Source organism: Mya arenaria, chromosome 2 (genome assembly GCF_026914265.1).
Source record: "Mya arenaria isolate MELC-2E11 chromosome 2, ASM2691426v1".
Classification (NCBI taxonomy): domain Eukaryota; kingdom Metazoa; phylum Mollusca; class Bivalvia; order Myida; family Myidae; genus Mya; species Mya arenaria.
In genome coordinates, this window is record NC_069123.1 from 36,027,330 (window position 1) to 36,042,367 (window position 15,038).

A 15,038-nucleotide genomic window follows, 5' to 3' on the forward strand; every position below is an offset into this window, starting at 1 on the left:
AAATATATAAGAAGCCATTATCTACAGAGCTCAAAGCGTTTTGCATACAGTGCAAATGTTAACACCCTCTCAGCGAACTGCACTGACAAAAAAAGCTTTTCATTAACAATACAATGTTGATTTAGACTCATTTTTTAAAAGGCTCAACTTTAAATATGAATATTTTTCTTTTTTGCAACTAGACATTAATCATGAGAAGTTAAAGATATTGATGTTTGGTGTCAAGTTCAGAGAGCATGACAAAAATGAAACTTCACTGGCACTTGGATTCATCTGACAACAGGGAATCCACTCCAATGTCAGTCTCACCCCTTAAACATTTTTTACCGGCTCAAAACTCACTTTCCCCCACCCCCCTCACAGCAGATTAACGACTTCTAATTATTTTCTCATCACCTGTGGGGTAATTGTTTCAAGTGGCTAAATTATCCCCGATTAAGAGTGGAAAGGTTGATACAGGATTTACCTGTACCAATCTGATACCCCCACTGTAGTGGACTATTCCACTGTGACACACGTCAGTCAATTTAAACCTGCACAGGGGAAGCATATTGTAAAGCAGACGCAAGCCGATAGAAGCTATCAGTGCTCCTCACACTGTAAAGGTATTCTTTTGTAGTTTTTACAATACTCTGGTATTTTACTGTATGCAAACTGAGGCAAAAGGCTTCAATCTTTAAAACAAAATCACAATTTTCCGTGAAAAATGTCAATTTTATTAATTGTTTAACCTTTGAAAACAAAGAAGATGCAACAACAAAGCAGGTGAAATCTAAGAAAAGCCACAGATTTTATTCTATAATACCGCAGAATTTTATTCAATGAAAAGGAAATTTCACTTGTTTCAAAAGTAACTTACGGTGTTATTTTGATATAAGAACTTTAAAGAAAGAAGAACAATTAATAATATCAGCTATTTTAAATCACAGCATTTGTGCGATCACCATTAAAATAGGCACTGCTGTCAGATGGCACGAAAAATTAATTTGATCACCAAAGGGGTGAATAGAATTTCACATAATGATATCGGCTTGGTAACAATACTGAAACAAGAAACTGACATGTTTTCACCAACAATTAAATGAAATAACATTCCATTACATTGTTGTCACCGACTAATGAGCGGCCAGAAATTGCATACTGCTCTTGTAATCAATGCTCTACGAGAACGCAAATAAAAAACTCACCGCTGATGAATATGACATTATATACCATGACAGGTGCCAGTCTGTTGGATGGCCCCAAAAGACAATACGACAATCCCCAATAGGGAATGGGCAGATTATTATCAATTTTAGTGAAATTATCTGACCAAAAACATGTCAAAAGAAAATATCAAAAGTGAAGAGTTATAACAGAGACCGATATGGCAGAGTCTCGTATTTCAGTATAATTTCTAGTAATTATTCATTAAAACTGGTAGGAAAACTATGACAATGGCGCTAATCAATAACGGTAACAATGTTTATCAGTTATTTATGCCCATAAAATCACAAAAAAAATATTGAAAAAGCACACCATCCATCCAGTGGGCTTTTAGGCCTGCACTGCAATTGCTCTTGAACTAAAAATATCTCCAGAACCCAGCAATGAGACCACAATTAAGGCTGAAGAGGAAGATAAGGCCCTTAATCCCAAACTAGTAATGGCAAATCAAAGTATCACTGTCTGAATATGTATTATTTTTGGCTCAAATTAAGTACTGAGTAATGAATTCTAAGACTTTATAAAAGTGTCAGAAGCTACTTAATGTCATCATTGACATAATTTACGCCAAGAGATTCAACATTAGCACAAACATTGCTGTAATTCATCATTGTTTAGACAACAATAAGAACTAGAGACCTTTGTTTCTGTTTATTTTCTTCAGGATCACACATCGTTTCCTTATTTCCTTATGAAGTGGGGTATTTTTGGTAGACACATTATATTCTTAGGAATTCGATCGAGAGACAAAGTTAATAGATATTTTTCTTTGAAAAATCATTATACATGAATTTGTAATACAGGAAGAGCACATTGTTTTAAAATTTATTATTAGAATCTGTTCTTATATCTTGAGAAGTAATGACATGAAATAAAATTCAATGATATCACTCAAAATAAAGCAAAATAGCTAAAAATAAAGTCACAGCTTATTTCTCATTAAATAGGGAGTTAAGCGGAAATTTTTATTTGATTAAAATTTGTAAAAAAAATAACAAATGAAGATATAGCACCGTTAGATAATAAAAAATCTTTTAACCCAATAAAACAAAATCTTCACAAACTGGGCATTTTTGTACTCATACTTACACCACAGAAACTCATTCAAAGAAGGCTGCCTTTCAAGATTGCCTAAATTTAATTATCTTCAAAATTCACACACGTCTGCAACATCACTTTAATTAAAATAATTAATAAGCTGCTCGAGTATACAGTTCATAATTGTTTTAAAATATCAAACAAGGGGGCCTAGTAAACGCCAATGCTGGTCTTCTTTTCATTCGAACAGAAGCGAAACTTGGGAATTATTTAAGCCAGAGTTATGGGCCTTGCTATAATACACGTGTGTATTGTCTCTCGAAAGATGTCTACTAAGTTTCATTTGAATATTTTGAACAGTTTTTGCAAAAGAGAAATTCAAATATCAAATTTTGTTTTGAAAACATAATACAATTATTGTTTATTTCATATAAAAAATGGGACCTCCAAACTCAAATTTTGCACCCCAAACTCAAATTTTGCAGGGAAGAGTTGGAGTGTTCTTAAAGAAACGAATTTAATCACACATTTAATCACATTCTTTTATCTTGTTTCTTTTTAAAGCATTCTTGTTCACTTCTAGGCAAAATTTAAATTGCCAATTTAAGTGAAAATGATGTATATTTTTTCAAAAAATGTGGGGGAAAAACTTTGGTAGTCAAACTAATGTGGCTATAAACTTAACTATTTTTTCTCCAGTGTAATTAACCATTTACTGAGAGTTTTTTCCACTTTGGGAATGGGACCTCTTACTATGAGAATAATGCATTCATTTGCTACACATTTTAGAAAAAAACAAATATGTTTAGAACCATACAGCCCTAAATTTATCTGAGAGAAAAACAACACTGTATGATCAACTGCTTTGATATAAATTTATTTCTACTTCTTTTGTTTCTTCAGTGGGCATACATCTTAAAGAAATAAGGGTCATACTGTATTTGGCAGCAAACATGGTCTAATTCCATTTTTGATATAACAGTGCTTTTTGAGCAAATTGGAAGAGTCTTTGGGACATTTTAATGCCTTAATGCTTCAAATTGGGAAGATATAAAGTGAACAGTTTATTAAAATAATAAAAAATTGACATACAATTAGAAAACAAGACAACTACAGTCGTCGTCGTCGTAACTGGGTTGCCCGAAGCCCGGGACAAGTAAATACATACTTTTTCAGACCAAATTCCCAGGTGGTTGCCCGAACGGGCAAGTGCATTTTTCGGGAAATTTAAATACCTTAAATTTCTTCAGCAACAATTCACAAATCCTGAATGAACGTTCTAAATATTGGCTTTCGTATTTTACACATGAATTGGTGACATCACAGCTTTCTGCGTGCTCAGAATTTGTAGTATTCAAATAAAAAGCATCTAAGTACCTGCCCGACGCATTCTTAATCGTCTAAGCGTCTGCCCAACACTTGGATGCTTATTAATGAAAAACGTCTCTGGTTTGTGTTTTTGTTTGTTTTACTTTTGTTTGTTTTTTTGTTTTAATCATTTCGGGCAAGTGGTTTTCTTCATTTACTAGCCCGAAAGGACAAGTGCTGAAAAAAAATTAAGGCAAAGACTGCAACTATATCATACAAGCATAATCGATTATTTCATATTTTTAAAAGGGGGTGGGGAACAAAAATGCCAAAAACTTGGCGGGAAATATGTGTTTATTTTCAATTCGAAAGTTGCCAAACTCCAGACCTTTCCAAAGAAGGTAAAAAAGCCCTGCATAAATTATAAGCGATGGACTTCAATTTTGTTAACGTGTATAGTGAACATTAATTATTTATTTTAGTGGCATTCACCGACAATGCATTTTAACTCCAAAAATAGAATCATTACATATCGTCTGTTAAGTGGATTTTTTTTTTTATTTTAGTTAATTGCATACTAGCAAGATAGTTGTCATGTCAGTAAATATTCCGTATTTTTACTGTCTTTCCAATTAGGCCAACATTATATGCAACGTGTTGGATATAAAAATAATTATTCTCAGCATTAAACAGAAACAAATTGTTAACGTTTCTTGTATTTTTTTTATTATTTCCTTAAGAACAATAAACTCGAGGTATTCGTTGTCATTACTATCTATTTTATCTAGGGATTATAATATCCAGTATACGAAGTATTTTAATTTAAGGTCATTGAATGATAGAAATTTTAAAAAGTAAAAAAACTGAAATATTATATTAACATTTATAAAGTTATGTCATCAAAAACAAATTTAAAATCGTCTTTTAGATTGTAAATATTTTTCAAATAGAAATTTATTTGATTTCGAGTTTTTAAAGTCCTTAGGATTAGATTATGTCCTTTTCATACAATTTCATCTTAAAATTCAGCATGTTTACTAAGCATTTATGTTCTTTGATATTATTACTACCCTTTATTTTTCTCTCATCCGAATACATACCAGCAAGTGATCATGCAATGGTGAACAGCCAAGGAGGCAAGTTTCTGGCCATATACAGACAGGCATTTTGGTACGAATCCACAGGAAGTCCCTGTCACGTTCGACAGTGAGCGGTGCAGAGCTACAACCTGAACGACACCCTGTTGCGGCAGCCTCACACTCCTTACAACCAGCGACACCCGCCGACGTTTTTGTCAACGAATCCCACATTGTATTTCTGTAGTTTCGTCACAGAGTCCAAGATCATAGTCGCATCAGTTTAGTTCATTTTCCTTTTGTCACAGGAAATACTTTGTTTCTTTAATTAATCTTTTTATTTGTAACAATTTTTTTTCTTTTGTCTTTGAAATAAGACTTGAAGTAATAATGATCCTTTTCTCTCAATAATGTTGGCGTGAAATTATTTTAATATGAGCTACCGCACATTGCTGTAAGGAAAAAAGGCACTTTCTCTTCCTGGAATTATGATTATATATACATCTCTATTACCTAAGACAACAGAGTCAACCAATAGACCAATAGCAATAATGTGATGTGATATTTTGATTGTGGCTGTTACAATTAACAAGTTTTTCGATGTCTGTGTTATTAATATGTATCAGTTCAACGAGCTCCTCAGAGTCCTATGAAGAGGAGAATTATCTAATTAATACCAATTATGTCCACTGTCACTTGCAATTGGTTATGTCCATCACCGGTAACACGCGGCTAATTGAATTGTCAACGTCTTTTGATATATTTGAATATAATTATTATGAAGACTTATGGTTTGAGCACAGAAAAATAAGTTCTTCACAACTCTATTTTTCGAAATTAATTTTGCCTTTTTTTACAAAAATAATATTATTGCGTAAATTAAAATGAATATTTTTCTATATATTTCATATAGCACAACACTTCGCCAAATAAATTGATATGGCATCTGAGGGATATGATATATCACAAGTGAGGTAACAATTAACAAAACGTTACAATAAATCAACAAAACTTATGTAATAATAATTAATCCCATAATGCTGCAGTAAATATATAACAGTCTGCTCACAACCAATGGTGGTCCACAACTGTTAAGCAGTTTCCGGCTGGACCTTAATGTCCCAGAGTAAAATGAAAGTACTATAGCAATCCATTCATAAATACTGACTTCAGTGGGGCGACACAGCGATAGCTTAAACCTGCTCACATTTACCGCTACTGCTTTAAAACCACCGCTAGAAGGTAGTAATCTCTCACTGGCTGGCCAAGGCTAATAGTGTTAAACTGGGGGAATTTTTAAAGTGGAGAGCGACAAGTGGTAGTATTTTAGTGTTGGTATTCTTGATTCTATTATCGCCAATTTAATAGCCCTGCAGCCTGACCCCATACGACATTGGTGTGTTTACGCCATACATCATGTCAGACTGGAGACTGTGACACATGACAGGTTGATAACTCGGCACACAAGTCTCTCTCATGTGCCAGCCGGCCAGAGACAATAGGGGACCAACAAAACACGAGGATGAGCTCACTAGATCCGCTCAGCTCTCTCAATACATGGCTCAAATGCCATGGTGGCACGAAATCAAAGTAAGCGGTCACTTTAATTTGCATTTGATAGCCGGATGATTAGAATACCAGGCCACTGGTGGAAATAAAGTGTAGGGAAGCTGACAGGAAATAAAACATGGGAGTACCCATGTCACTATGAGGGGGTGATTAACCCTGAACAAGCATCATACTTAAAAAAGAGGAGTCAAAGATTCCCCAATCTGAGTGAAATGAACCAAACTGATTGGATGATTAGCAAATCAAACAAACCGATGTTCAGAAAAGCGGGAAATAATAGACAAAAGGTGTCAACATCCCACTGGCACTGATATCTTGTCCTTGGTCAATCATTTGAGGGGATAATTGCCAGGGGTGGGGTGTAAGGGAACCAGATATTGATAATCAACCTGCCAGAGAGGGCTGGCATTGTGAGGACTTTGGTCTCCATGATTGGTAATGAATTACACACTAATTCTGGTCCATTTGTTTTGGTATTAGCTGGAAAGAGCACATTTCATGGCATAAATGAAAGGTCTCCTAGGTAATGATGAAGATGCTATGGGTATTGTTGGTGGTTAGTTGTTCTGGGTGTTTTTATAGCAAAAACATTGTGCAGTTGATCTGGATATTTTATTTACAAAAAAAACCCCATTTCAGTCTAAATTTATAAAGATGGGTCTACTTATACCTAGAATGTGCATATTAATTAATAAAGACACTAATTACTCCAAATTACTCTACTGAAATATGCCATTTATAATTAATTTAATATTGAGACAATTATTTATTTTATTTTCAATATGCATTTATTTTATAAGCATAACATATCTTTCCTCTTTAGTTTTCTTGAAATTTCTGTGTTAAAAGTTGGACAAATAGCTCTCTCATTTCAATATTATCAACAGTTAATATCTATTGTAATAACATGCATTACATGTAGAAAAATGCTATTAGAAGAGAATATATTGCCTCATATACAGGTAAACCATTGCCAATGACAGTTGAGTACTTTGCTGCCTTTTATGAGAACTTGTTACCAAAGAAACTAACGTAGCAGGTGGTATGTGCACATGCTCAAGTAATTTCATCCCTGGACTTCTTCTACAAACAAATGGATTCCTTGTAATATTCATATCTCAAAAAAATATAGTCAGACATTTACATGAATAAATCTAAATGGAATTCTTTGCCATTCACATTTTACACATGATACATTTCATTTATTAATCCATATGATATGTAAGGTGACTATTTCCCTAACAAAATAATAATTATAGCCTTATATTTAGAACTTAATATTGTCTCCTAGTTGGTTGCTTTTTTCAAATCAGCATCATAACATATATAACATTGACCAGGTAATGTGAAACTGGCAAAACAAGCAAGTTTAATAAGTACAGCCTTTAATCAAGACGGACAAAGCAACACAAAGGAGTTCTTTATCATGGCAAAACAACTTCTAAATCATGGTAAACAAGCAAAGTGCAAGCATTTTATTCTTAATCATGGCAAATCAGTAGAGTTCTTATTCATGGAAAAACACCTTCTTTATCCTGGCAGAACAAAAAACTCAGTAAATATGTCTTAAGCATGGCAAATCAAGAAAGTTCTTCTTATAATCTGATCATAGCAGAACAAGCAAAGCGAGAAGTGTCTCTTAATGACGGCAAAAAATGAAAACAAAGCCATGTCAAGAACAAGAGGGCCATGATGGCCCTACATCACAAACCTGAGTATGTAAACTCTGGAGGCCTTACAATATTTTTCACAATTAGTTTCCAAATAAGACTTAACTGTTAAACAAGTAGCCCCAGGGTGTGACTAATTTCAACCAGAGGAGCACAATATGAGCAGGCTTGGTAAAGGACCAAAAGTGAAAGCTACATACCAATTATCAAAGCTATACCCCAAGCAGGATTGAAAGGAAGTTTTTTTTCTGTATAAAAGTCTATATAAAAGACACAATTAAAGAGCAAACTTGGTAGAGAACCCCTTAATTGTCAATGCTACATACCAAATATCAAAGCTCTCAACATAACGGTTTTGGACAAGAAGATTCTATAAGATTTGTTTTCTTTTCATTGCCATAGCAACCACAGATCTGCATGGAATTAAACTATTTGAGCTTTTTTTATGGAACAATCCAAAGCCATTCCATTCCAAGTTTGGTTGAAATCTACCCAGATTTTTGTTTTAAGAAAAATGTTGATGTACGACATCTAATTGCTGACAGAGCGATGCTATAAGCTCCTTCTCTCTGCGCAGTTGAGCTAAATATAACAGTCATTCCTCAATATAGATATAACGAAAGGCAAGTGAAGAGATAACAGAAAGTGGTATAAAATCACTTAATAAAACAAAAACAAATTCCAAAAACAAGATTTCGTATTGAAAAAACAACAAATGGACATTTATATTTGGATTGATATTTGTCTCTTATGTTTTCGAATCAACAAAATACCCCACTGGTAGGCTTAAAGCAATTTATTAAGCCGTGTCACTGTCAATTTTGTCAAACCCACAATTATCAATTACTACACCCTCCATATGACCACATGATAATCTTAATAATCACTGTCGCTGCCGATTTACCTGAATCATCTATGTTTGAACAAAATCTTTTCTAATCTATTGACCCTTAAGGTTCATTCAAAACATATTTTACACTGGAGACACAAGTATTACTACCAGACATACCAGATTGATTTTTTTAACCTTTTTTTCTTGCATGTTTTGCATGGCTTTTGTTTATTGAAGATTAAAGTATCGGCATCCTTTTATTTTTCAATTACTTAAAATCATAAAAGATTAATATCAAAATTTACAAAAAAAACAACATCAAAAATTTACAGAAAAAAACGAAACTCATTTTTATTTAATGGACTGCCAATGAAAACCAAAATAAATTCAGTCATTATGTCACACGTCATTTTATTCACTGACAAATAAAATGTTGACACCGAAGATTTATAGCAGCTGAGTAAAACTGATCCCAGTTTTAAATGAACTAACTCAACAGGCATTCGAAATTACAGAAATCTGCTTTGCATAGAACATGAGACCTCAAAAATAAATGTGCCCATTTACCACGACTAGCTAAAATTTCAGTCTTTTAACAAGAATGGAACTACATTTTACCCATTATTCATTTACAACATTAAGGCAATTTTGGGGCAATTAATATGTATATTTTTAATTAACCAATATGTGTCAGGAACATTATGTATGATGTATAAAAATAATTAATGTTTAAACTACAACTGTATCTGTGAAATATAATCAAACTACTGCATTCCATTTGAACTAAAGTCAGCCGTATATCAGATCTTAAAGGATTATTAAAAATGTGTTTCTTCAAATAAGTGAATACAAAAAGATCAAATATTCTCAAACCCTGGTATTGGTCCACATCATTCACTGTTTAAAAGTAGAGCATTATTTAATGATTGAATGTTTTACGTACAGTGGTCAGTAGCACAAGTCCTCAGGCCCTGCACTTGTAATATGCTTTCCGGGCTAGCTCAAATTCTGAATTTATTATAGCTGGGCTTGTTAAAAGATTTTGATGGCAAGCACTAGTATAAGGGCTCTGGCTTGTTTATTTGAAATTCTAAATTCAATGATTGTAGTATTGCAGTTCATCTGAGTGTTGAAAACATTTCAGTCAGTGCATGGTTTGTGATGTCTGTGAACTGACCAACTTAAGCGCTAGAAATAATGATTCCAAGATGAAGTATAAATTTGGCTGTTTGAACACGGTCAGCCTCAGCGGCAACAACATTACTTGTTTCATCAATTTATCATAAATTTCACATGAATTACGACATATTTTTACAAATTACAAGCATAATTTTTGGACAATCTGAGGTATTCAAATAATGTTACTTTCATCGGAATACCAAAGTAAGTAATAGAAAGCATATAGGCATTTATGTCAAGAAGCACAATAGGAGTGTATATAGACTGGTTTCACATTCTACAACATTGTTGATTCAGACCTTTTTAATTCAATCACCTCCAGAATGTTTTATAGTATAAAGAGAGACAACCCTAGCAAATCCTCCGGTTCAGGGTACTACAATGTACAAGAGTTGCTTCCCTTATATCATACTGTCTAAGCTATTGTTGCAATTTAATATTCTACTGTAGAACTAGTTTTAACTTATGCAGAGTTAAAAATATTTCATTTATGTCTAAAAGAAATAAAAAAAAAACATTAAGAACAATTTATCGACTTAACTAAGCAATGGCCGAGCAGTATTTAAATTTTAAAACATATACTCTATTTATTTCTTTTAAGCACTTATTAGGATTATTTAATTTAAATGGTTCATTTTAACTGAAAATATTTGGTAGAGAAATATTGCAAATTAATACCAAATATGCAAATTTAGTGCATAATTGCCTTGTTTCAGAGGAATATCAAATTTATTTCACGAGTGAGTACAAAAAGTAATATTTCATAAAAATCAAAACAAGCTGTTGCAGTAAAATCAACAACACACTGACCAACAATAATATTTTTATTTTATGCCTACCAGGTAAAGCCCAATTAAAAACAATATTGGTTTGTATTTGATTGCAGGAGTGTGCTAAATTTTTACACTGTCAAGACATGCGTCATTTGAAACAGGCTAAAATATCGATTATATCTCACTGATAAAGAAATTAATAAATTTCCATTTTTTTATATCATATAACAAAATATATATTTACCCAAATATTTCCAGATGGCTTAATATAAATTTATTTAGGCTCTTAGTTGCTATTTCTGTTAAAGGAGATTTATGAATAGCATTGTGATTTTTGGGAGGGCATAAATTCAGCCCCATCCCCCCTCCTGAATAAGAATATATTTTTTCCCCTACCCTTTCCCTACCAAGGTAAAAAAAATCCCCTTAAAAAATTATCTCTAAACATTTAGCAAATGTAGCAATATAGAGCCATTCATGAGTATGTCAATAAGTTTGTTGACAAGTTAGTATTTTTCTCTTTTTGCCAAAACAACGCTTTTTTCCCCCGCCACCATTCCCTTAAGAGTGGAAAAAAACACTGGCATTAACAAAACATGTTTATAATTATAACATTATTTTTATCTTTCACAGTTAACATTGAATAATTGTTAGTTTCAGTATATGTGGCAATATATTTCATGAGAGAGCACCAAAAGCTATATTTTTATAAGTGCCCAAGCGCTGCCATGATTGAAATATTTACTATGGGTAATCACGAGGACATGAGTCAAGACAAAACATTCTAAACAGTAATATATATCACTTTTATTCCACTGATAAATCCCTATAAACCACCAGAAAGTAGCATTGTTCAATCTGTTCAATACTTGTTTTACAACATTATATTTTAGACAAGTTCTAAATTTATATAATATTAATTTATAATACTAGCGGAAAAAAAGAAACTGTGCATTATATGAAATGTGTCTTAAAAAATGGCAAGTTTGCTGTTTTTTGCAATTTTTCTACACATCAATGTAATTAAATATAGAAAGGTAATTTCCTCAAAGCATGTGACAAAGTTAAATCATCCATAAAAATTGCTATTTCTTGGGTATTTAAGAACTACCAGTAGTATAGTTTTTTTGCATGTGCATTTACTTTTATCCCCACATAGATATTATGTTTTTATTGTATTTAATGTATTAAATTTTCTAATTTAGCAAATATAAATCCATTAAAAAAAGCCCAATTTTGTAACTGCATACAGTAAAGAAAAAATCTTTTATTTTATATTGATAAAGATTTGATTCAGAATGAATGAACTGGGTAATAATATGCTTCGGAAGATTCCTTTTAAAACAAAAATTAATACAATATACCAAAATATTAACATTCCACAAAAATGTGAAAAAAATTATCCATAATTTTATAATATCCAAAAATAACTAGATGATTTTTAGAAAGAATGACATGCAAATAAGACATTAATTGAAGATTATAAATACTTTTCTTTTAAAAGTGTTGTTACATATGTTTAAAACAAAATGATGAAACCTTTAGCCTGTTCTAAATAAATCACTCTATGGGTTATTTTGCTGATCAATTTGGGATTGAGATTCAGCCCCATTCCCATTGCAAAAACATACACTTTATCCCCAAAATGTAAAAAGAAAATACCCTATTTGTCTTTGTTGTTTTTGAGTCAAAATATTAATTCAGTGAAAAATCTGACCCCATTTTTGTGTTTAAAGAATTGATGTCTAAAAATCTTGCGGCAATTAAAAGAAATTATCGCAGTATTTTTGTTTATTTTTATTTTTTATTTCTAAGAAAAATAGGATTTCCCAACATAATCAAATCAACACAATTTTTTCCCCAATCTGGAAGGCACTGAAAGTGTCCCAATATTGTGGAAAACCTCCACAGAACAAGCAAAAAAACATCAGAGTTAAACTTACACACATCAAGTGTCCTCAATGCAACAAAACAAAGAAAAACGTCCACAAAGTTCGCAATTTCACACTGGTACGCATTGTATGAATCTGACTTCAATCATACTTCATACATCTTTGATGTGCTACTTGTAAATTATCAACTTGTTAGAATGAACATTTCAAAAAAGACAAAGCAAAACTCGCTAAATTGACAACTGTATTTGTTTATCAACAAAAGGTTTATAATGCAACAAATTTGAGTCTTAGTAAAAGCATTTTACTGAAAATACACATCCTGTTTTCTGAGAACAATTCAATCTTAAAATAAACGAAATGAACATTTGTTTTGCAACTTAATTTTAATCCATTTGTACATTATAACCGCACAAACTATCATGAAGATTGGACCATGAACGAACAAACAAAAGCAAAGTACTGAATATCATAACCAAAAATCATTGTTACCAACTGAAAATTTTAAGCATCAAGTTTTATTCCTAAAATTTAAAGACAGTAACAAAAATAAATTCATAATGGTTGACCTTGCAAAGACAGTAAAAAAAAAAAATTCATAAAGCTTTTTTGAGAAAAACAATACCTCGGAATGTTGCCCGTTGTCTTCATAACCATGCACATCATTGAACGTTATAGGATCAAACTCCGGAAAGTCCAGTTGAAGGTTATCCATCTTTCTCCCCTTTCTATCACCGTAAGTTCTTGACTTTTATCTCTGTGTATATATATGTTCCCTTTCTTAATCTGCAATCTTTTTCCCTTTTAACTTGGCTATAATTTGCAGCTAATATGTCCATTTATCTTTTCCGCACAAAATCATCACCAGAGGATCAAACAAAACTACAAGCTCATTTTTTTGAGCTAATGACAAAACACCGCTCTGTTATTTCTCATGAATTTAGTATGTTTAAGTGTCTACATTAAATGATGCAGTTCAATAATTTGAATCAAATATATCTTATTTCGCCACAAAATGAGCACTTTTTTTTCCCTTTGCAACTTGTCTGTATTTTTACTCAACAGTCTGCAGATTTCATCCCCGAGAAAAGCAAATAAAAGCAGCTACCCCGGTGTTCACATACTCCGGACAAAATGGTAATAGTAATCTATGATAGACATTTTCTCAACAAAGCATCGGTAAACACAGTGTTACTGTTTCATGTCCTCACTTCAAAGGCTGTTTTGCTTGAAGAACTTACATAAAAACTACAAAAATGTTTGATGTCTTATTTATGTCGGATTAAAAATACATGCATCATCCGTCGAGTTCGAACTTCCTAAGCAAACCACTGACGTTCGAGCTGAACTACACTTTTGGCATCCGAGAATTTCCTGTGCGCTGGCCACAAGTTCAGGTTGGTTCTCGGCACAACGGCACTTCACGGCAATTGAAAACACAAACTTCGTATTGTGAACTAGTGCATTGTTTGATCAACCTTTTATGTAACTGAACCTAGCTACATCAAAGGAAACATGCTTTGAACATCAAACGATCAATTTTGGAGAACAGTTCTCCACTAGCAATGAACATGCATTGCCTTTTTTTGAAATTACAAAAAAAGAAAACAAATGAAAAACCAGAGCTTATTTGCTAGCGCAATTTTCTCAAATATTCTGGGGGACGCTTGCGAGAAATTTTTATGGGTGTTAATTGAAAATTTGCGAAATATCAAAAGGAGTTTGTGGCTCAATTAGCATCAATTATGGAGCCAAGAGAGCCCTTCAAAAAAGAAACATTTGCAGAAGCATACTCAAATAGGCGTTTAAAAGGCCTGAACAATCATTTCGACAAACATTTTTATGGTGCAGTAATTATCATTTAATATTTCAAAACATTGCCTATTAGCACTTAACATTTAGGCTACTGATAGAATTAATGTGTTTAATGAAATATGAAAAATGATTTTAATGTAGTAAAACAAAATGGCATAAAAAGAATCATGGACAAAGATTAAGACATTGTTGCCAAATTATTGGGAACATCAAGCAGTGATGAAATGTTTCTGATATTCAACCAAGTGGTCAAGTTTGGCCTACATCTTGCCAGACAATTCTTGCAAAAGAACCATTTCAAAGGTGAATATAAACGAACAGAAAAGCTATACAACCAAATAAAAACCATGTGAAGTCTTTTTGATATTTTTGTTTTCATAATTTTCATTGCCCAATAATTAACAGTGGCTGCCTCTATTTCCTTTGCTGGGATATTAATTGCAGTTTTCACATGTTCTTTTGTAGAGCTAAATTTTTCACATACAATCAAGAGGGGGCAACGGAAACTAGACAGTCAGGCTTGGGGGATGGCTGGCCATCCCTGATGCTCTTGTAACAATCTCATTCCATTGGCCGATAGACAGATCAAAGGAAATCTTTCCGAGCTTCAAGCATTCCAATTGGTAACCCTGCACAGACATTGGATCGTAAATTTCCAACAATCAAAGAAACTATTGACA

The 15,038-nt window shown here is 32.6% G+C and overlaps 1 protein-coding gene across 7 annotated transcripts in view; it reads right to left on the minus strand.

The window, feature by feature from the left end:
* LOC128225096 (transcription factor 7-like 2) overlaps positions 1-15,038 on the minus strand; it is a 40,016-nt gene that overhangs the window by 24,198 nt on the left and 780 nt on the right. The window contains exon 1 of one of the 7 annotated variants that reach the window (XM_052935126.1): positions 4,653-5,748. The exons of 1 other annotated variant lie outside the window; for it this stretch is intronic. In XM_052935126.1, the coding sequence (XP_052791086.1) occupies positions 4,653-4,862 (210 nt within the window). In that variant the 5' untranslated portion in view covers positions 4,863-5,748. Of the gene's footprint in view, positions 1-4,652; positions 5,753-12,594; positions 12,848-13,168; positions 13,674-15,038 lie in introns of those variants that run through there. 5 more of the 7 variants (XM_052935123.1, XM_052935124.1, XM_052935121.1 and 2 more) reach the window with 5 other exon arrangements.